The sequence below is a fragment of the Podarcis filfolensis genome (assembly GCF_964270895.1).
Source record: "Podarcis filfolensis genome assembly, chromosome: 8".
Taxonomy (NCBI): Eukaryota; Metazoa; Chordata; class Lepidosauria; order Squamata; family Lacertidae; genus Podarcis; species Podarcis filfolensis.
In genome coordinates this window covers 23,544,752-23,567,531 of record NC_139611.1, presented here as the reverse complement: position 1 = coordinate 23,567,531, position 22,780 = coordinate 23,544,752, and the positions used below count along the sequence as shown (strand labels likewise).

The following is a 22,780-nucleotide window of genomic DNA, read 5'->3' as shown; positions in this document are numbered from 1 at the left end:
CCTCTCTCTCCCTCTCTCTCCACCCCCACTTATATCTCCCCAGACCATCATATTTTCTCTGAAGGGTCTTCTCCAACTACCCCTATTGCAGTGATGCCCACATGACCTCATGAGACCTCAGGTGCAGGACAGGAAAAACTCCAGGGCATAACTGAAAAGGAAGAACTGGAGTTCTATTTTAGGGGAAATTGCTAGCAAAGAATATATATACAACAATGGAATTGCAGAGTTGGAAGGGGTGCCCAGCGATCATCTAGCCCCACCCCTGCCTGCCTGACCTGACATTCACTTTCCTGCCTGATGCCTACCCCCCGGATTGCCCCTCCACTCAACAGCTGTTGAGGGGGCAATCTGGAGGAGGAGGACTCCTTCCCCAGTCCTCTCCTTCCCATATCATAATTATGATTTTAAAACCTAATTAAACATTAGCAGGGCCAATGAGGGCTGTGGCTTGCGGAGAGGGAGTGTGGCCTAGGGAGAGTCTTGAGGGCCAGATACAGAACCCTGGAGGGCCACATTCAGCCTCTGGCCAGGAAGTTCCCTCTTTGCTTCAGCTGGTTCACAGCCTATGTGACTTCCGAACTTGCAATGTATCCAGGGCACGTGAAGATGGGCATCTGTCTAGCATAGCTGTGTCCTTCCCTGCGTGACTTTGCCAGAGGTAACCTTGTGCAAGGTATTGTCAATCCTGCTGTTCACATTCCCCCCGCCTCTAAACAAAGCCGCCTTTTCATATTTGCCAAGTCAAAGCTCTGCTCCTCTAAATAGCACTTTTTTTCCCCCTGAAAGAAACTGAAAGCAAACAAAGCCTCCTATGAGGACCCCAGTCAAGTCGCCTGTTGTACACATGTAGCCTTAGGGCAGTGTGTACTGCTGCCTTCTGCACAGCTGCTGCCTCCTTATCGTCGTTTATACAGTTGCGAGCTGCAGCCGTCTTCCCAGAGCCCACGGACACTCGGGGAAAACGCCTCCGTCTTCCTCCAAGTGCTCGCCGGCGATGGATTAAGGAGATAGCTCTGTTTCTGTTGACTTTGCTTTTGTTTTCTTTGCTGAGGAAATTTCCTGCCAAAGGAAAGGCAGGGCTGCAGAAAAAACGGCCGGCTGATGGAGCCCAGAAGTGGCCAGAGCCCCCAAGGGAGGGCCCTGGAGCGGAGCCAAACGCACACAGCTGGAAGGGAGGCCGCTCGGCAAGGCGCCAAATAATCAATGCATGTGAGGCTGGCGCTCAGGGCAATCTCTACTCGGAGCAAATCGGGTATCTCCATTGTTATTGACTCCTGCACTGTATGTGGGCCCAGAAGGACCACCAGCTTCTAATTACACCTCGAGAAGTCCTGGGAAGGTAGATAGCGGTGGAACCAGAAACAATGCAATAATCCTTGACTCCAGGATGCATGCTGTAAGCTGTTAGAGGTCTAAGCTCTTCTGTTTGGTTTCCTATTTTTCTCCCTTTAACCAACACCTTGACATCCTCCAGGTTATGGAAGCAGCAGCAGTTTTAGGGTGGTGTGGGCTAAGGGGGCATAAAATTGAGGAAACCCATAATCCATTTGGGGGTGCCAAATTTTGGCCTTGCACAGGGGACTGTATTACTAGGGTTGCCATTTCCTGGACATATCCATAATATCGCAGTCGGCAGCAGTGTCCGGGCAGAAATAGGTCAAATCTAGACTTATGGCAGCCCATGTTGGCAGTGCTGAAGAACAGCAATTCTTTTCATGATTTTGCCGAAAAAAGCTCAACAACTGTTCTGTCCAGATTTACCCTAGCATTATGAAAGATTACTGAAGTCTGTCCCTGATGGAAGCTCACAGGTCATTGACAGGCAATATTGCAATTTCTTTTTTTTTTAGCTGCAATTTGGGGGTGGGGGGCAACCCTGTACCTGTTCTTTGAAGTGGACCTGATCAAATGGAGCAGCACCAAAACATTTTCTCCCAGTGCCTCTTCCCTCCGTCCTTCTCAACAGCAGCAACAGTAGTTTTGCACAACCCACATCCAGACTTACCCAGACACGAATCCCTTTGCTCCTCATAGCCGGCACTGCAGACACATTTTCCGATGGGCACCAGCCACTCCCCGTCAGCACTGCAGTACATTTTCGGGGTGTCCCTTTCCTCAGAGTGCCCCACGCACTCGCCCCGCACCTCCACAAGGGACGAGGAGTCTGCTCCTGTCACTGCCTCGGAGAAGGATGCCAAGTTCCTCACCATGGCTGGGCACTTCTTGTAGTAAACTCGGACCGAGACGATGGCAATGCAGGCTCCAATGTCCTGGAAGGCCAGGTAGAAGCCTCTTTTGCTCAGGGGCCCCACGCCACGCACTTCCGTGTTGAGCTTGAGTCGCCGGACGCCCAGGTCCACGTTGGTGAAGCTCTCGTCGGCTGCAATGGTGTCAATCTTCACAAACTGGCTCTCGCGGGGGGTGCTGCCCAGATCGCGGTCCGACTGGAGGTAGTAGAGGTTGAAGGTCTCCTTGCATGTGCCCAGGACCCCTGGCATGCTGTTGCAGTCCCGCAGGGTGAATCGGATCTCTGCGTACACCCGGTGAGCCCCGTGACGCTGCACCCAGCTAGTCCTCAGCCAGTTGTTCTGGTTGGGGGACATGACATTGCAGACTTGGTAGGTGTGGATGGGGTTGAAGAATTCATCCATTTCATTGATGGAGTCCCACTTGGAAGGAAAGAGCAGGAGAGAGGAGTTAGAGGCACCAGGTCCAGCAGATTTTGTACTTCAAACTTACGTCCCAAGGTAAGGGACGTCACAGCTTTAACTGACACCTTGACCTTTGTCAACAGACAAGTGTAGGAGGGTGCTGTAGGGCTACAGTCATAAAGACACTGACTTCAGTCTCACTGAATTCGGTCAGGCTAGGGGATGAAAGTGGTTCAATTCACATTTTAATGCCAGCGTACCAAGTTTGTGCTTCCAAAGGCGAATATGCAAACTGGAACACATTTCTCTGAATTTTGCAATGCAGTTCTCCAGCAAATCAATAAAAGTTAAAATGCACATATTCATGAAATATGCACACAAAATAAAGTATAGAAATGCATTCCATTTGGGGAAAGTTGCTCATGAAAATGCATATACCAGAAACAAATGTGTATAAAAATGTACATATTAGGAGAAATGAGCGCAGAAAAAAACAAGTACGAATTTTCATATTGCCGTTTTGGGGGTAGGGAAATGTATGTGGGAATGGGGCAATCTAAATTAAGATTGGGAAAATGAGAAACTGGAAGAAACCAAAATATGCAAATTTATCCTTCCCTAAACAGGACTTATTTTGAGGAAACATTCGCAGGATTGTTAGTTGGATGAGTTCAGAGGTTACAGAACTACGTAGATCTAGACAGAGGACCAGACCGGGAAGTGGCTAACCCGACACAGGCCACTCTGGCAGGTAGGCGAGCTATGTACCTATCACTCATCTGATGCTATATGATGTTAGGTCATTGATAGTTCAAGCCCAGGTGTGCACTCTAAGTGTGTTCTTGATCCTTCCTTTGCAAACAAAATTTGGCGTGTTTTGAAGTTGGAGACTTTTCTTTTTACTGTGCAAGGCAGCAGAAAAAAGGCATCCCATTCAAAAAGTTCAGGGTTTTGCCTGCTGAATGCTCCCATATGACTTGAATTTTCTCATATGACATCAGGCCCAGGAAAGATGGCTTAGGTTTTCCCCAAACAGCCTTGCAAGCTGACCTCCCAGACCATATTAAGCCCATGTGGTGGAAGTTTCCCAACAGCTGATTATTTAAAGCGCTTTCCGTATTTGAAAGAGGTTCCTCTGATTAACTGGGATGCAAACTGTGCAAGAAAAGGGACAGGCTGTGAGAGCTCCTATTACAACCTAACATGCACTGCCTTGTTCCTATCTCTGTTTCTTTTTTCATAAAGCGAAATGACTCTCCTCTCTTCCCATGTCATTGAGATAAGGTCTCCTAGCAAGATGAAAATGAGGACATCATAATTAATGCGGCAGGCAAGCGGGTTTGATTACATCTGTATTCAGGAACTTGTTAACAGTTTAAATTAAAATCAACACAAGATTTTAAACACACACACACACATACACACCAGGTTATAAAGGGATAAAGATGCAAATAATAGATACGAGTGTGGCTTAAGCTTGCCCACATGGGCAAAGGAAGAAGGAAGCGCAGATGTTTGCTGGGAGAAATTGTTTGGCTCAGGGGGGAATTTTTTCCTTCTCCTACACTACTAGAATTTGGGGTTATTCAATGGAAGATTCGGGAACAGACAAAAAGAAGTAACTCTTCTTCGCACAGTGCATATTTAGACTGTGGAACTCTCTCCCACAAGTGGCAGTGGTGGCCACCAACTTGGAACGCATCAAAGAGGAATAAATAAATTATTGGAGGAGGAGAATAGAGGCTGAAGGGCAATCAGTTCCCCACTGAGTCTTCTAAAGTGGTAGCCTAAGTCAGTCTATCAAAAAAGATGGTGGCTACTTCCTTCCCAGGGGGTGGGATTCTCAGAAACATTGGGAAACAAGAAACTTAACAGTATGGAAATTTGGCTCAACCCAACAGGAATCAAAGAAGTGCAGAATTGGAAGAGACCGCAAAGACCATCTAGTTCACCCCCCCCCCCTGCAATGTGAGAATTTTTCACCCAATGTGGGGTACAGACCCACAATTAAGATTCCCATGCTCTACCAACTGACCTATCGCTCATCCCTCTCCATAGGTTTTCCATGTGACTTACCCCATGGGAAGGGTAGGTGAGCCAGCCCCAGTCACCAATAATGGTGGAAGTGTCCAACAAGTTCACTGAAAGATATAAGAAGAAAACTTTCATTAGACAGACAGAGAATGTGAGGCAAGCACAGTTGTCCAACAAATGCTTGGGCCTTCTTGAGAACTCATTCATCAAAAGTCAGAGTCTGAAGAACCTGGGAGCCCTCAAATGAATGGATGCTCTAATGCAAGGGTGGGGAACCTGCAGCCCAGGAGCCAAATGAAGCCCTTTAGGCCTTTCCATTTGGCCTCTGGGATTCTTCCCAGGCCACACCCCATTTCCAGTCACACACCCTCTCCCCAGGCCACACCCCTCACTGGCCCAACTCTGTACCCGCCTTGAGTGTTTTCGCCTGGCTGGGTTACATATGCTTCAGGTTACATACGCTTCAGGTTAAGAACAGTTTCAGGTTAAGAACGGACCTCTGGAACGAATTAAGTACTTAACCTGAGGTACCACTGTATACCATGGTAAAATTGTGCGATGTGCATCAAAATGTATTGATTAGTAAAAATAAGTATACAAACATGCATTCCATTAGGGGAAGTGCTTTGCAAAAATGTGCAAAAATACCTGCAAACTGTCAGGAGAAATTCTCATTAAAACGCTCAGTTTTAAAAAAAATTCACAAACTGATGTGGAGATGTAGAAAAGCGAACTTAAGAGTGGAAAGATGAGGAATGGAGAGAAACAGAAACTGACAGATTGGACCATCACTAAGCTTGAGTGAAGGCAAGGTTGGGAGCCTCTGCCCTGGGAAGTGTGATGGCAGAAGCAGCAACATTTGTTCAACAGCTGGTATTCGAGTCTGACATCGCACAGATGCAAGCACACCTCTAAAGCCCAGTGGTGTTACCCAGAGCTTTTTTCAGCCAGAACTCACAGGAACTGCGTTCCGGCACCTCTCAGGTGGGCACCATTGCCATTATAAGAGAACAAGGGAGGTATTCATGGTGAGTTCCAACACCCCTTTTTCTAGAAAGGGGTGTTAGCCACAATTGCAGAATGGAGCTTGCTTTTTCCATAATAAGCCAGCCTCCATCATACACTGAGTTTTGTGTTTGATTAACCGCTCTGAGAGTCTTTTTGGTTGAAGAGTGGGGTACAGATCCACTAAATAAAATAATAAATCCATCTAGACACCCGGAAGAAATGCCGTGTCCAGCATGAATCTGTACATTGTTCTTTCTTTCTTTCTTTCTTTCTTTCTTTCTTTCTTTCTTTCTTTCTTTCTTTCAAGGGCAGAGCCACTCCATCCAAAACAACGTGCTCCCACTTCCCCCTTGCAATCTTTACTTTCCAGAGGCTCAGCCAAGTCCTTCTCTGTTTGTTTCACACTTCCTGCGGGAATTAATCCAGGTTTGAAGTCTGCACACTAAAGCCAAAGTAATTATGCCCCGTGGTGCACAGCTACGACACGCACACACGCAAACCCATACCAATACCTCTCTGCTCACACCAAAAGAAGCGAGGGAGCAGGATCTCCCAAGCAGAGATTTCATGGAGTAGGGGGAGACAGCAGGGGTGGAATCAAAGTCACCTGCTCCAAAGTTGTCCGCCTCCAGGGAGCCCAGCTTAAGTTAATGAGGAAGTCGAGGCAAATTGCTCTGCTCGTGATCTGGAAACCAAATGCCTTTCAACACTCTGGTGAAGGTTCTCTTTAATCTAGCCATGTGCGTGTGTGCTGTGGGTGGGCAGCCAAAAGCTCAGCCTCCTCCATGTTGGACATTTGTTGTGTCAAGCGAGAGCCTCATGGGGCCATTTTCTTGGCAACCCTGCGATGGGTGGGAATGAGAAAAGGCCAGCAGCTGCCAGCCAAGGTCCGTCATACCCTCCAATATTTATCCGATGAAAACAGGGACGTTCTGTTCCATCATCATCATCACAATAATTTTACTATTTATACCCTGCCCATCTGGACAGGGTTGCCTCAACCACTCTGGGCGGCTTCCAACATATATAAAAACATAGCAAAACATTAAACATTAAGAAACTTTCCTACACAGAGCTGTCTTCAGATGGCTTGGGGGTCAGATAGCTCCATACCCTCCAACATTTCTCCGGTGAAAATAGGGACGTCCTAAGGAAAAGGGGACATTCCAAGAACAAATCAGAAATTGGGACGGCTTCCGTAAATCCGGGACTGTCCCTGGAAAATAGGGACACTTGGAGGGTCTGTCAGTGCATGGATACTTTTGCAGGCTACAGCTCATGCTGCAAGCAACAGATTTTGGATCAGGGACATACAGTAAGCCTTATACTGTGTCAGAATTTTACGTTTATCTATCTCAGTACTGTCTACACAGGAGAAGAACCATGTAGCTTTCCTAGAACTCCTTGGCAGAAGGATGTGACTGAAATATACCTCTGAGTGTGCCCGTTTTGTTCCTGCAATGTATTCATCCTGCTTTGTCTGAATAATTTTCTGGAGCTTTTCCTTCCCTTCAGTTTCTAGCACCTGATATGCCAACCATGCATTGGAGAACAAAGCCCCACTGCGTACCTGCCCATTAAGTAGCAAATCCCCCCATTTTTCTTCCCCTAGGGCGCCGGCACAGAAATATTTTCCGCTCTCCACGCTGACATTTCCCATCCCCGCATTTCCTCTGCACCACTTCAGCCACAAATAGGCCACAAATTACGATCCAGTTCTTCAGGGGAACACAGATGTTCTGAGTCTGGCCTTTGTTGTGAATCCGAGAAGTGATTCCAAGGCTTAAAATGTGCTTGTGGTGAGGAAACAACTCACCACCCAGCCAGCAATAAACTGCAATATTTATGCCGCTGGATAAATATTATTCTTACCATCAAATTGCATGACTGTGGCCACCATAAGTTGCTTTGTCAAATACAGTGACATGCAGGGCCAACACGAGACATTTTGGCACCTGAGGCAAAGGCACCCCCTCCCCTCCAGGGAAGAAGGGGTGAGTGAAGATCAGGAAGGTCAGGATCAAGGGGGGGGAATAAAGATCTACACTGGGATCTGCTGCCCCTGTAGATCCTGCCACCTGAGACATGGCCTCCCCTTGTCTCATGGGTAGGCCAGCCCTGGTGGCATATGTCAAACCAGCCTCTGGCTAGTGCTGGTGAAGACACAACTAGGAATTTGGACCCTCAATGTCATGCCCACATCATGTTGAACATTGCACTGTATTTAGAACTAAGTTTCATTGACTTACTCCAAAGTAAGCGAGCACAAAAATCCAGCCTTCATTGCAAACCCTGTGCATGTCTACTCAGAAGCAAGCCCAGTTGAAATCGGTGGGATTTACTCTCAGATAAGGACGCGGGTGGCGCTGTGGGTAAAACCTCAGTGCCTAGGGCTTGCCGATTGTATGGTCGGCGGTTCGAATCCCCACGGCGGGGTGAGCTCCCGTCTTTCAGTCCCAGCTCCTGCCCACCTAGCAGTTCGAAAGCACCCCTAAAGTGCAAGTAGATAAATAGGTACCGCTTTATAGCGGGAAGGTAAACGGTGTTTCCGTGTGCTGCACTGGTGCTGGCTCGCCAGAGCAGCTTCATCACGCTGGCCACGTGACCCGGAAGTGTCTCCGGACAGCGCTGGCCCCCGGCCTCTTAAGTGAGATGGGCGCACAACCCTAGAGTCGGACACGACTGGCCCGTACGGGCAGGGGTACCTTTACCTTTTTAAGTATGTATAGGATTGCGCATTTAGGGAGCACTCCGGTACCCATTTGCTTAGATGTAAGGACGGGCACCTATGCCAATTTTGGTTTTTCTCAATTCCTCATTTTTTCCATTCTTAAGTTTGGCGCTCCATATTTCCACATCAGTTTGCAATTCTTTTATAAAGTCCTCATGAAAATTCATCAGCATTTTAGGGCAAATTTCTCCTAATCTACACTTTTGTATGCCATTATCCCTAACAGACACATATTTTTTTGCAAAGCAACTTCCCCCAAAATAATTCATTTCTGTATGTTGTTTTTGATGGCATACGTACATTTGCATGCACACCTTATCCTTGCATGCACATTTTTTTTGGTAGACATTATTCAGCTGGAAAACTGCATTGCAAAATTCAGAGAAATGCAAATTTCAGTTCTTGTTTGGTTTCTGAAAGTGCAAATTAGGTGGGTTCACCTTTAAATGTGAACTGAACAGAATTCCCCCCACCCCAACTACTTGGAAGTAAGCCTCACTGGACTTAATTCTAAGCAGATATGCATAAGGATTCCACTGTTAATATTTTAAATTATTCTTTTTAAAAATTGGGAGGATGTCGAATCAGAAAGCAAACACACACACCCCTACCTATTGTATCTCCCAATTGCCAGGAGGCTCAATTAGTTCTTTAAACCAAAAGGCTGGCCCAACCCCCCCCTTCCAGCATTGCTCGGGCCATTTTATTCTGTCTCCCCACCCCCCATCCCAGTTCTCTTTTGGCCGACGAAACTCCCTTTCCACTTTCTCTACATTAGTTCATTTGCCCATAAATTAGGATTGACCTAGATGTGCCATTGTTTGTGCAATTAGCAATTGCACGGATACGATTAAAAACAAAAACTGTAAAGGAAGCTGGCATGGTCCGTAGTGATGGTGTTGAGGAAGGGGACTTAATCCTTGCTTCTACTATGACTATGCCCCCCCACTGCAGCAAGCCAGAACTTTGACTGCCTCCGCTCCCCATAGTCCAGCTTTGACAGGTGGTTGACCCTGCCCACTTGTCAGTCACTTGACATCATTATGATGACAGGTGAGAACTTCAAAGAGGCTGATCAGCTGTTGGAGGCATGCTGTCAGCATCAAGAGGCAGATTCTGCTGAAGACATGTCTCTGAAGGAGCTTGCTGTAACCCTTGGCAAGCTGCCTAAGGAATGAAAATATCTATTTGCAGTTTGTATTCTTAGCTGTTCCATCATTTACAACATGGTGTGGGGCAGGTAAGTACCATTAGTGGAAAACCTTTTGGCTGTCCCCTCACTGGAAAAAATGAAGCTATAGGGAGTCAGGCAGAGGGCCTTCTCAGTAGTGGCACCCACCCTGTGGAACGTTCTCCCATCAAATGTCAAGGAGATAAGTAACTCTACAACCTTTGGAAGACATTTGAAGGCAGGCCTGTATAGGAAAGTTTATAATGTTTGATGTTTCATTATATTTCTGTATATGCTGGAAGCTGGGACGTGGATAGCACTGTGGGTTAAACCACTGAGCCTAGACTTGCTGATCAGAAGGTCGGTGGTTTGATTCCCTGCAACAGGGTGAGCTCCCGTTGCTTGGTCTCTGCTCCTGCCAAACTAGCAGTTTGAAAGCATGTCAAAGTGCAAGTAGATAAATAGGTACCGCTCCAGCGGGAAGGTAAATGGCATTTCCGTGCGCTGCTCTGGTTCACCAGAAGCGGCTTAGTCATGCTGGCCACATGACCCAGAAGCTGTACACCGGCTTCCTCAGCCAATAAAGCAAGATGAGTGCCACAACCCCAGAGTCGGCCACGACTGGACCTAATGGTCAGGGGTCCCTTTACCTTTACCTATATGCTGGAAGCCACCCAGCGTGGCCGGGGTGACCAAATTAAAACAACCTTATGGGCCAAATGGAGACATGTGCCAGGTCTGTTTAGTGAGCCAGAGGCTCTCTACCTCTGCACTTTTGCATTGAGAATAAAGCTCTCATCAGTGGTGGGGAAAACCGGGTTTCTTTGAAGGCTTCTCTTGTACCACAGCACACATTTCACCTTACTGGGGAGTGCCAGAGAAAGAGAGATTCTCAGTCTATTTTGGTTCTGCACTTTTGCTCCTGGAAGCGAAATTGGTTAAGCTCCATTTAGAGCATGCTGTGTGGCGAGGCAGTTCCCAAAGCTAGGTAGCAAAAATATTCCGCCTCCACCTCCGCCTTCTCCTGGCATTCTGACCTGGCAAACTGCATATAGTTAATTAAAGGACCTGTCAGGGCCGTGGGGAGGGAGGGGATGCAAGAAGTTTAAGAAGGTTGCAGGACGTTTAGCAGGATTGCATAATTAAGCAATTGAATGAGGCAGTCGGTGCTGCTGGGTTCTGATTCTCTCTCGCACACAGCCTTCCTGCACATTGGGGAGAAAATGTGTCTCTACAGAATTAACGCTGTAATCGACCTGTATCTCCTGCATTTATGACATTTGCATGGGAAAGATGATCCTGTAACAGGGGTAGTTGGACAGATTTTATTTTATTTTTGATTATTTTTGATTATTTTATATTTTATTTTATTTTATTTTACTTTACTTTACTTTATTTTTATTATTCCCAAGCATTGGTCATGCTGGCTGGGGCAAAAAAAAATATGCTTTTAAAAGCATACTTGAGAGATTCAGAAGCACTTGTTTTGATTTTTTAAAAAAATGTTTTAGAATATTCAATAAATGCAGATTTTTGGTGCAGATTATTATTATTATTAATCCACATGATAATGCAGGAATGGGATGAAACTGGCGCATAGGAGAACACTTTGAAAGTAACACAGACATAATGTGCCCTCTTTAAGCAGGGACGTACCATGCAAATACCTGATTATGTCTTGCCTCACAATTGCTTTGAAGCCCAACAATACAGATGAGTCCAGTGAGATTGATCAGTGCCTTATTCTGGGAGGGAGTTATACAGCCCCTCTTAAAGAAGTCTTCCCTGGATAAAGAGATTTCAGAAAACTAGCATCCAGTTTGCAATATTCCTTTCCAGGGCAAGGTGGTTGAGAAAATGGTGGCTGGCTAGCTGCAGATATTCCTGAGGGAATATATAAACTATTTAGATCTATTCCAGTCTGGTTTCAGACCCGGTTTTGCCACCGAAAGAGCCCTGATTGCCCTGATTTATTACCTCTGTTGGGAGAGAGCTGGAGGAGTGTAACCCTATTGGTTCTCCTTGACATCTCAGTTGCTTTTGACACCATGGCACTGGCCATAGTGTCTTCTTCTGGAGCAGCTCAGGGAGGTAGTTATTGGGGCCCCTGTACTACAGGGTTTCGCCCCTACTTACGGGATCAAGAATGTTGAATGTTGACCAAGCTAGTTGCTTATTCACTATGCATTTGGACAGCTCTTGAGATATCATGGCCAAATTTTGCATGACGGTTCCTGAGATCAAGGAGCAGGTTTTTGTCTCTGTTTGGATACAATTTTGATTCAAGATGGTGGACTGAAGCGTTCAAAACCAAACTGATTTTGACCACTGGTTTCAAAACTGCACAGTCCTTTTTGTTTTCCAGGAATTTCTTAGCAAGGTCGGGTGCAGGGCTTCTAGATGACATGTGTTTAGCATTGATCAACTGAAGAGACCCCGAGTGGTCAGGAATTAATTCCTCTTTGTTTGACTCTTTTTAATTTGCACTCACTTCTTAATTTCAGTCCCTCTGCTGTTTCAAATCAGATGCAGGCAGATCTTGGCCGGCCGGCCACAGAATCAGGCTACAATAATCACACCCAGTAGAAAACAAAGAAAAACATGCCAGGCCAATGAGTTTGTACTAATGATGGCAAGTGGTCCCTTTCTTTCTCACGCTCATTCTGCACCACGCAGGACTGTCAGAACGATGAAACGCTTCCAGACGGCCGAAGGCCTTGCTTTGAAAGCAATAGCCAATTAAACTGAATTTTGCATGATGTCAATAGAAGTCTCATTCTGAGGATATTGCACGACAAAAGCAGGCATCAGCCTGCTTAATAAGTCAGACAAATCACACACTGGAAAATCATTTCAAAATGGATCTCCTGCCGACATGGCTTATAAAACTATCATCAACAGCTTTTCGAAGGGTGTAGTTACAGTTAATGAAAAATTAGTCTCTCTCTCTCTCTCTCTCTCTCTCTCTCTGTGTGTGTGTGTGTGTGTGTTTGTTATGTGTACAGATAAATCTGCCCTTGCATTCCTCCCTTCCTAAAAGCACACACACATAAAACATATTTTTAAACTAGATTGCCGGAAACAAGTGTGCTAAATCATAAGCATAAAGCAAGTATTGTCAATTTACTTATGTAAGCATGTGTGAGAGAGAGGTGGAGTCTTACTGAAGCAATTCTGGGGTGGCCTCCTGTTTGAAGAAATAAATTCCAAAATTAATGTTTATTGGGAGCTTAACGCATTTCAGGGAAGGAAACATTTTTAAGGGCACTGAAAAATTCAAACAGATGATTGACACAAAATAAAATGGAGTGAAATATATTCTCCTGAATCCATTTAAAGATCCTGAGTTGTATCCAGTGCTTGTGCTACACAGAGTAGACACATTGAACTTAATGAACCTTAGATATGTCTATTACCTGTAATGAGTTTGAGTAGGACTAATATTGACTACAACCCATAAAGTTCTTAATAGATAATTCCATCACTTTAAAAAACAACTAATATCAAAATCTGTTTAACATTACCAAGTTCAAAACAAATTGTTAATAACGAAACAAACCCCAAACAATTACGGGGAGGGAAAGGGAGAGCTAAACTATAAATAAGATATTGTATATATACACACACAGCTTCTTTTCAGTTGAAGCTCACAGGAGGTAAGTTTGACACCTCTCAGATGGGCACCATTGTCATTCTAAAAGAACAAGGGCGAAGTTCATGATGAGCTCCGGCACCTGTTTTTCTAGAAAAATAGCATTGTATACACACATTCTATCTAGCATGAAAATAGGTGTAAAAGGTAAACTAATATTTTTTAGCAATACTTCTAACACACCAAGGATAATGCAGTAGCTCCTGCTACAGAAAACATTCAGTGTGGAATTGGTCATAATAAAATGACCTCTAGTTTGGTGACAGTATGGGAGCTTGCTTATACCTTTTAAGGACCCACAATTTAAGGACTAAGGAATGACCGTTCTAGCTTTTCAGCGATTGTTTGGGGCATGTGGATATTCTAGTCCACACCAGTAACTCGGAGTGGGGGACTGACTATACGCCCTAGTCTTCAATAACTTGAGACCAGTTCACTCGAAGGATCGCCTTAACCAATATAGACCCACTCAGCAACCTCAATCTGACACAATGAGTCCCACCCAATCTTTTTTCTGTATGTGTAAGGAACTGATCGTTCCTACATTCTGGGTAGGAATGGCCACTGCGTATCATAAGAACATAACAAGAGGCTCCTAGATCAGGCCAATGGCTCATCCTGTGCTCACAGTCACTGGCGGAGAAAGGGGGGGTGCGATAGGTGTGGTCCACCCCGGGGGTCATCCCTGAGGGGGAGTGACAAAAAGGCACACCGTGGGGGGCTTGCCCTGCCACCCCCATGTGAAGTGGCTTGAGCGTGGCGGGTGGCCCTGCCCCCTGCGCAGCTCACAGTGGATCGCCCCCACCTGTGCAGTTCACCCTGCCCCCCCCGGGTGCACATGGCTGGCCATGCAACTAACTCTGCCACTGCTCACAGTGGCCCCCCAGATGAACAAATGGGAAGCCCCAAAACAAGACCTGAGCACAGCAGCATTCTCCCTTGGTTTCCAGCAACTGGTATTCAGAAACAATCCACCTTTGACTGGGGAGGCAGAGCGTAGCCATTATGGCTGGTAGCCATCAACAGCCTTCTCCTCCATGAATTTGTCTAATCCTCTTTTAAAGCCATTCAAGTCGGTGGCCATTACTGCCTCCTGGGGGAACAAGTTCCAGAGTTTATCTACACTCTGTGTGAATACTTCCTTTTGTCCTTCCAATATTCAGCTTTTGGGGATGCCGACGAGTTGTGGTGTTGTGTGTGAGAGAGAAAGACCAGAGCCCCCATCATCCAGCCCATATTTTCCAGTGCATTTCTCCGTTACTTTGCTAGCCGCAAAACTAAACAAAGATTTCTCATCCTATCCACTTTGATTGCAGCCCCTCCTGCAAGATAGTGAGGCACCAACCTGCTTCTGACTGATTTAGAAAACACAGACTGTTCCTAATCCCAAAGAAGCTGATAATTAAGTTTCTACAATTCAGATCACTTGGGGTAAAAACTTCAGGAAGTCAATGAATCAGTGAGCTATACCATCCTTTGGCTTACATTCCACGCCCCCCCCCCCTCCATGGTTTATTATGGTATATTTCATTGGATTTTTAAATTTCCTTTTAATAGCTTGTTTTAATTAAGTAGTGGATTCTTCTGCCGGGGTGATGTTGCCATAGCCATAACCTACAGGCATAGCTCTAAATAATGTTGTGGCACCTTGTGTGTCTTGTGGACTGGAGTCTTAGTCAGAAGGGCTGTGGATCACGATGGTAGGATGCTAGGATCATTATAGACCATATTCGCAGGTCCATTTATTCTGTTCCCCCTTTTAATTTCTGCATCATATCTGAGCTGTCACATGACGTAAAAAACCATTACAGAAGGTTGGCAGAATATAGTGGAAATTTAGGACTCAGTTCCATGTTAATTGCTTCCAGGCGGGGGGGGGGCGGGCTTGCAACCACGTTAACCCTGAAAATTGTAGGAGTAAAATGGTCAGTATCCTGGCATACAGTTTTTTCTTGCCATTTCAATGGGTGAATTATGGGAGAACAGAAACATGCATATGTGGAAAGGGTGTGGGAGTAGCAATTATTATTATTATTATTATTATTATTATTATTATTATTATTATTATTAATGTTGTCCAATTATGTTGATTGTTGTGTCACACCACGCCCACTGGTGAAACAATAAGCAAACAAAAACACAGCCATTTTTTGAAATTGTAACCTATCTGGATTTTGCAACGCATTTCTCCAGCCTGGTGACGCGTACAAAAATGCATACACCAGGAGACAATGTGCATTGTAATGCATGCATTAGTGAAAATAACACATGAAAATGCATAATCTAAGGGGAAATTGCTTTTCAAAAATGTGTATATCAGACAAAATTGCATACATATCTGTGTATGGAAGGGAAAATTCAAATTATTATTATTATTATTATTATTATTATTATTATTCAAATGCTGCTGAATTTTCATGAAGGATTTTTTTAATTTAAAAAATTGCAAACTGATTTAAAAATGTGGAAAACTGAATAAAAAAATTAAATGGACAGATTCACCCAGGGCCAAATAGCACACTGTGTTAAGGGTGGGCAACCTACAACCCACAGAATAATTTTATGTGGCTCTTGACCTAATTTCTTGCAAGTGGAATGGAAGGGGAAAGGGGAAAGGGAAGTGGCAGGAAGCGAAGGAGAGGGTGATACCAGACAGACAAAAGAGAAAGGTGGCTCCACCTACTTTTTACTCCAGCCCCACCCACAGCTCCCCTTTGATTATCCGTGCTCACCCCTGCCCTACATTAAACTGCAACAAACTTCAGACAGACCTCATTTGGGATTGGGATCACATTCAGGCAGAGGAAAGGCTTTTCAAATGCACCACCCTCCTACCCAAACATGCCATTGTCCCAAAGAAAATCCCTTCTTCCTTTAAGCAGAGAGGGAGGGTGTAATTGGTGATGACTGGCAGTGGAGAAAGAAAGGATCACGGGTCAACGGAAGTGCAGGTCAACCAGCTCTTTACCTGTCCGACTCTGAAATCATTTCCTCTCTTTCTGTCTGTCTCTCTGACACACAAAATACTGAATGCATAGGTAAGGTAATTGAGCACCCTCCAAGTCAAAGGTAGAGAAGCTTTTTTCTCAGGTGATGGAGGTGATTTGCCTTAGGTGCAAGACCAGAATCCAAAAGTGGGTGCTTCTTCTCACCTTCCTCCTGCCACTCCAATCTCTCTCTCTTTCTTTCTTTCTTTCTTTCTTTCTTTCTTTCTTTCTTTTTTTCTTTCTTTCTTTCTTTCTTTCTCTCTCTCTCTCTTTTCTGGTACTCCTTCGCTTTCTCTCTCTCCACTCATTCTGCATTCACACAGCAGTTTATTCCAGTTTCTTCAATGTTTCCCTAACTGTTAAATTTTGTATTATATCTGAGCTTTCACATGACACCTCTGGAAAAATAAGAAAATGTAGCTCAAGTTTAGCATTCATTTCTGTGCTATTTACTTCCAGAAAAGAATCTGGTTGCAAATAACACAGGAATAAGTGCTAAACTTGTGCTATAAGGTAAAGGTAAAGGGACCCCTGACCATTAGGTCCAGTCATGGATGACTCTACGGTTGAGGCGCTCATCTCGCTTTACTGGTGAACCAGAGCAGTGCATGGAAACGCTGTTCACCTTCCCGCCGGAGTGGTACCTATTTATCTACTTGCACTTTGACATGCTTTTGAACTGCTAGGTTGGCAGGAGCAGGAACCGAACAATGGGAGCTCACCCCGTCACAGGAATTTGAACCGCCAACCTTCTGATCGGCAAGTCTTAGGCTCTGTGGTTTAGACCACAGCACCACCTATATCTGAAGGTGGCTTTTATGACATGTGAAAACTCAATCTCTGGTTGCAGCGGAAGGGCACCATTTCGTGGTTCACCTCAGGTGCCAAAATGGCTGGGAACAGCCCTGGAATTGGAATATGGACCGTTTGCCCAATAGCACCTGAGCATTTATCTTTCCAGACACATTGCTTTCTGCATGACTTCAGTGTCCATACTCCAATTCTGGAGTATGATGTGGTATTAGAAGCACATGGCTGCTAGGCCCAAACCATCCTGTTACTGGATGCAACCTTGACACCACACAATACTGTGACCCAACTGTGACCCTGGAACTAATAATAAATTATCTGGGCATGTCCCATACTAGAACATCCTCTGGTTGTGTGAGTAGAAGGTCACAAATACACACTAGGTTTGGATGGATCTGGCAGTCTTGGTTCCTCTGACTTTTTCATTTTTGCAACCTACAGTTCAGTTCTCCATGCTTCCAAATCATTCATGATAGGCACACAAACATATATACATTTATAGATATAGATATAGATATATTTAAATGTCCTCATGGAAATTCTTCCGCAATTTAGTGGACATACAGATTTTGCAAGAATGCCTGTTCGTATATCTTTTCATGAAAATATGCATTTTTTTATGCAGACGTTCCCCTAATAAACCCATGACTGTACTTCTTAAACTTTTGGGGGGGCAGGGTCAGAGTACTGCATTGCAAAATTTGGAGACATATGAGGGCTCATCCAGATTTGCCTTTGCCCTATCGCTTTCCCCCGGGGAAGCCTACACTTTAGTGATAAATCGGAGCAAATGTCAATTGAGTTTTCTCTGGGCGAGTTCTCCTGGGGAAAGTGGTGATGCAAGGGCTCAACTGCTGGGACCCATGCTTTCTAGACAAAGGACAGGTGGAAGTGTGGATGAGCTCGGAGTTTCCAGCGATTGTGCTTTTGCTCATTAGTTGGTCTGCATTAAAATGAATTAGTTGGTCTGCATTAAAATGTGAAGCCAGCTGAGTTTATTCCCTGTGCCCACGACAAACAGTATGATCGCAATTGGAAAACCCAGACAAGTCGGTCCATCCACCCTGGAAACTCGTGCTCACAGCATAAAAGATGTCCGAAAAATATTTTTGTGTGTGAATCCAATGGGCATAAATATATCAAAAAATATTTTCTTGTGCACTCAGTTCCTGCCAGGCAGGAGATCTTTGATATGGAGTGGAAAGGGTGGGATTTGGGGATCAAGTAATGAAATAAGGATCTGGAATCAAGGCAGGGGGGGACGGATCTTCAGAATGGAAAGCCCGCAGCCACTCCCCCCCCCCAGCCACCTACCCTCCTTCCGTAAGGTGGTGTTTGGAAAACATTAATGCCAGTACCAAGCCTTCACATTGCTTGGCACAGACCTGGCAGCGCGGACAGCATCATGCTGGAGCCAAGGACACATTGGCCTCGTGTGGCCCATAGTTCAAACCCACCCAGCATCAGGGGAGAAAAAACGCCCTCTGCAAATCACAGCATGCTGTTATGTAAACAGGAGCAGAGCCTCCCAGCCAGAGTCAGGCTGGCATGATTGGTTTGGGCAGCTCACAGGCACCATGCCCCTCAAGGAGACAGAGCAAGTGCACTGCCCCAAGCCCCGGGGTCAAGGTGATGGGCCCCTTTGTTTACCTGGCCTCAACTCCCTTCAGAACCATCTTTCCAGAAGGGTGGACTGCGAGAAGCAATGTCGGCCACTCAGCACAGGCCATGCCAGGGTATTCGGAGCCAAAGGAACGCAGGTCACCATGATCTCATGCAAATTCCCCGAGACACCCTCCTCTCTCCCACTTATCTCTACCAGCTTGGAAACTGCAGGTGTGGTGCCTGCGGAAAAGCTGCAGGAAAGGGCAGCGAAAAAATGATCAAGGGGATGCAGCAACTCAAATGTTCCGGCGCTTTAGGCTTTTTCGCTTGGGGGGGGGGAGACACAATGGGGTGGGGGTGGGGGGGACAACAGCACATAATCCAGTTGGGTAAAACGGTGCCTGACATGAAGAAAGTAGAAAGGAAGGCATTGGTCCCCCTCTCTCCTAATGCCAGAAACCAACGGGGTCACCCCGCAAAGCTGAATGGTGCAAGATTCAAGGCAGCGGGTAATTAGACTGCAGAATTCGCTGCCACAAGATGTGGCAGTCACCAGCTTAGATAGCCTCAAAAGGGGGTTGAGTAAATTCATGGAGGAGAAGTCTATCAGTGTCTATGATAGTCCCAGTGGCTACGGACAGCCTCCAAGATCACAGGAAGCATGTCCCTGATGACCAATCTCTAGAGAACAGCAGAGGGGGAGCTGCTGCTCTCATGTGCTGCTTGTGGGGGAACAGGTTGTGACCCTAGATAGGCTGAATAGCCCTCTGCCCTTGTGGTTCCCCTGCAGCTCTGTAATAGGCCTTGAGTTTGATCCAGCAGGGCTCATGTGAGGCGCCCATCCTCCCTGTCACAATCCCTTTTCTGCCAGCTGTCTTTGACCTGACATGCTCTCTCCGAATGGCTGTGGTTAATGTAGCTTCAGAGTTGGCGTGTGAGAGAGAGCAGCTAGGGAGCTGGGAGGGTTGTGGGAGCTGCTTTGCCCTGCCGTGACCTCCTTGTGATCTCTCAGCCACCAGGGGAAGCAGGTAAGAACCATGGGTGATGATCCCCCTGTCTCTAGGTGGCAGGGAAACACAACTGCACTTGTGATTCTAAAGGGCTAGGCCAGGGTAGAGGAGGAGGACAAGCACCAGGAGAGGGGCATATCTTCTTTAACAAGCACATGGAGGCAAGTGAGGACCCAAGGAGAGCACTGCTGGATCAGACCAAAGGGCTATCGAATTCTACATCCTGTCTCCCACAGTGGTCAATCCGATGGCTCTGGGAAGCCCATAGGCAAAGCATGAAGACAACAACCCCCCTTCACTGCTATTCACAAGAACATAAGAAGAGCCCTTTTGGATCAGACCAAGCACCCATCCTATCCAGCATCTTGTCTCTGCCAGGGGTCATCCAGATGCCCATGGGATGGCCCAACCATCCATCCCCCATTGTCCTCACCACCCCCAGCAACTGATATTTAGAGGTATGCTTCTCCTGAACCTATAGGTTGCTTTTAGCATTAATAAATGCTAAAATAAATGGCATTAATAGAATTATCCTACATGAATGTATTGATTCATAGAATTGTAGAGTTGAAAGGGACCACAAGGGTCATCTAGTCCAAATGCAGTAAATATTTTGCCCAATGTGGGGCTTGAACCCACAACTTTGAGATTAAGAGTTACATGCTCTACTGACTGGGCTATACCAGCTTTTTACCTTCATAAGAGAGACTTGTAGCAGTTAGAGTCATGGCAAGGACTAGGGAGACTCAGGGTCACATCCCAATGAAGCCACAAGGTTCACTGGATGACTCTGAGCTAGCTTCTCTCTCTCTCTCTCTCTCTCTCTCTCTCTCTCTCTCTCTCTCTCTCTGTCTAACCTACCTCACAAGGGTGTTGTAAGGGTAAAGTAGGAGGAAGGAAATCCATGCACCTTGAAGGAAAGGAGGGATATAAATGAAAGCAGATACAATGGTACTATGGTTCTCGAACTTAATACATTCTGGAAGTCCATTCGATTCTCAAAACATTTCAAAAACCAAAGCGTGGCTTCCGATTGGCCGCAGGAGCTTCCTGCACTCAATCGGAAGCCGCAGAAGCTGTGTCAGACATTCGGCTTCCAAAAAACGTTCGCAAACTGGAACACTCACTTCTGGGTTTGCGGCGTTCAGGAGCTGATTTGTTCGGGAGCCAAACCATTTGGGAACCAAGGTACCACTGTAAATGAATGCAAAATCAGGTAGGGGCTTTGGAAGTACGGTTGTGGCACAAAATTGACAGGAATAATGGAGAGATGGGCAGCTCTACCAAGAGGCATGCTGTAGCTCAGCTTTTGCTAACCTGGCACCCTCCAGATGCTGGCTGAGGCTGATGGGAGTTGTAGCACCAAAAACATCTGGAGGGCACCAGGTTGGTGAAAGCTTCTGTAGGTGAAGAGGTGCAGAGACTTTGCTGTGGTTGCTGGAGAGGAGTAGTGGAAGAACTCAGGCTAACAGCACCAGACTTCACAGAACTGATCAATACTCTGGCTAGTTATCCACCTACCTGATGTTCGCTCTGAGGCCCCACAGAATGACCCTGGATGTCTTCTGGAGAAGAGTCAAGGAAGAGCACAGAGGTCAACAGTGGGATGCAAACATGCCAGTGGATGGGCACTTATTTAAAGTCCAGGGAAGTTGGCCATGCAGAAACAGCAGCTCCACTGCAGGAGCTGGTTCTGCCATAGTTTCACAAGTAGGCATGTGCCATGGTGGAAGATGCAGGTGGTCTTGACAGTATCAGAGGGGTCAGCAGAAATGAGCAGTTGCTCTAGAATGCCAGCCAAGACAGACTGCCACTAGAGGTGGCCTCAGCCCAAAATCCCCCTTGCTGATCCCCAAAAAGTACACTGAGACCAGCATCTGGGCAAAGGAACCAGCAACAATGTTGTGGGACAGTCTCCTCCTAAAGCATAGAGGTGATGAGCAGGTGTGTCCTGTCTGCCTCCCCTTCCTGGACTTTTATACGCAACAAAGTCCATCTTTTAAGACGCCCAGCAACCCACCCTCTTCCTCTTCTCGTCTCACAGACCACAAACGCCCACTGCACTCATGCAAAACTGGGGCATCCTGTCTGCACACACCTTGCCACTGATGGCGCCCTGGGCTGGGCACTCTTCATTATTTACAGAGCGGGAGTTCCCGATGTCCTTCTCCTCCGCTGTGTGGCAAAGGACCGTAGCTCCCTGAGCCCCTGCCTTGCAACAAAAGGTCCCTGGTTCAAATCCCGCCATCTCCTGCCCGAAACCCAGTCAGTGTGGGCAACGCTGAGCTGGAGGGACAAGCGGTCTCGGGCAGGTTCCCCGGTCGCTGTCCCCAAACCTCCAGGAGCATCAAACTCTGGGAGACCCTCCCCAGCAGTGCGAGAGGAAGTTTGCTGGGCGACAAGCCCTCGCGAGCGCCCAGCCCACCCGTGCCAGCCGGCACCCGAGGCAAGGGCTGCCTCTCCGCGCTGCTCCCGGGCTCTTACCTTCGCTGGTGGTGGCCGCGAGGCAGGCGGCGCAGGAGGCGAGGAAGGCGGCCAAGGAGGCTGCGCGCTCCGCCGGGGTCCTGGCCATAGTGCACCGGGGGCAGCCCGGCGGGCCAGAGCGAGCGCCCTGGCTGCGTGCTGTCAGCGGAGCCCCGGCGCCTCCGACTGCACTTTCCCCACATTTGCTCCCATCCACACTCCGGCAGCGCTGCGCGCGGGAGGAGGGGGCGAGGCGCCCGGCTGCCTGTCACGGCGCAGAAGCCAATTGGATTTGCAGCCTCGCCAAAGTTCCCCCTTCCCTCCTCCTCCCCCCTCCTCTCCTCCCCATCCGCCACCTCCCACCCACCCCGATCGCTGGGCCAGGAAAGCATCTCCTTCCGCGCAGCCAGGGAGCGGGGTGGGCACCTCTGTTCAAACACCTCCTGCGCCTCCTGCATCTCGCCTCCTCTGCGCGCAGCTCCAAAAAGAAGCCCTTGCCTCTTCTCGGTCCTTTGCGCCTTCCGCATGGCAGGTTGTTTGCGGTTGCTAGGGAACCGAGCCTGGACAGCCGTTTTCCCCTTCCCGGACCCTCGGGCTGGGTGGATGCTCAAGTGAGGGGAAGGGGCTGCTGGACAGGTCCCGGACGCAGCCGCTT

At 47.0% G+C, this 22,780-nt stretch overlaps 1 protein-coding gene across 2 annotated transcripts in view; it reads right to left on the bottom strand.

The window, feature by feature from the left end:
- Positions 1-22,392, bottom strand: part of EPHA8 (EPH receptor A8) — a 60,934-nt gene extending 38,542 nt beyond the window's left edge. For both annotated transcript variants that reach the window (XM_083628583.1, XM_083628584.1), the window contains exons 1-3: positions 22,147-22,392; positions 4,731-4,795; positions 2,009-2,672 (exon numbers count right to left, since the gene is read on the bottom strand). In XM_083628583.1, the coding sequence (XP_083484709.1) occupies positions 2,009-2,672; positions 4,731-4,795; positions 22,147-22,234 (817 nt within the window). In that variant the 5' untranslated portion in view covers positions 22,235-22,392. The remainder of the gene's footprint in view (positions 1-2,008; positions 2,673-4,730; positions 4,796-22,146) is intronic.
- Positions 22,393-22,780: the final 388 nt, after the last annotated feature.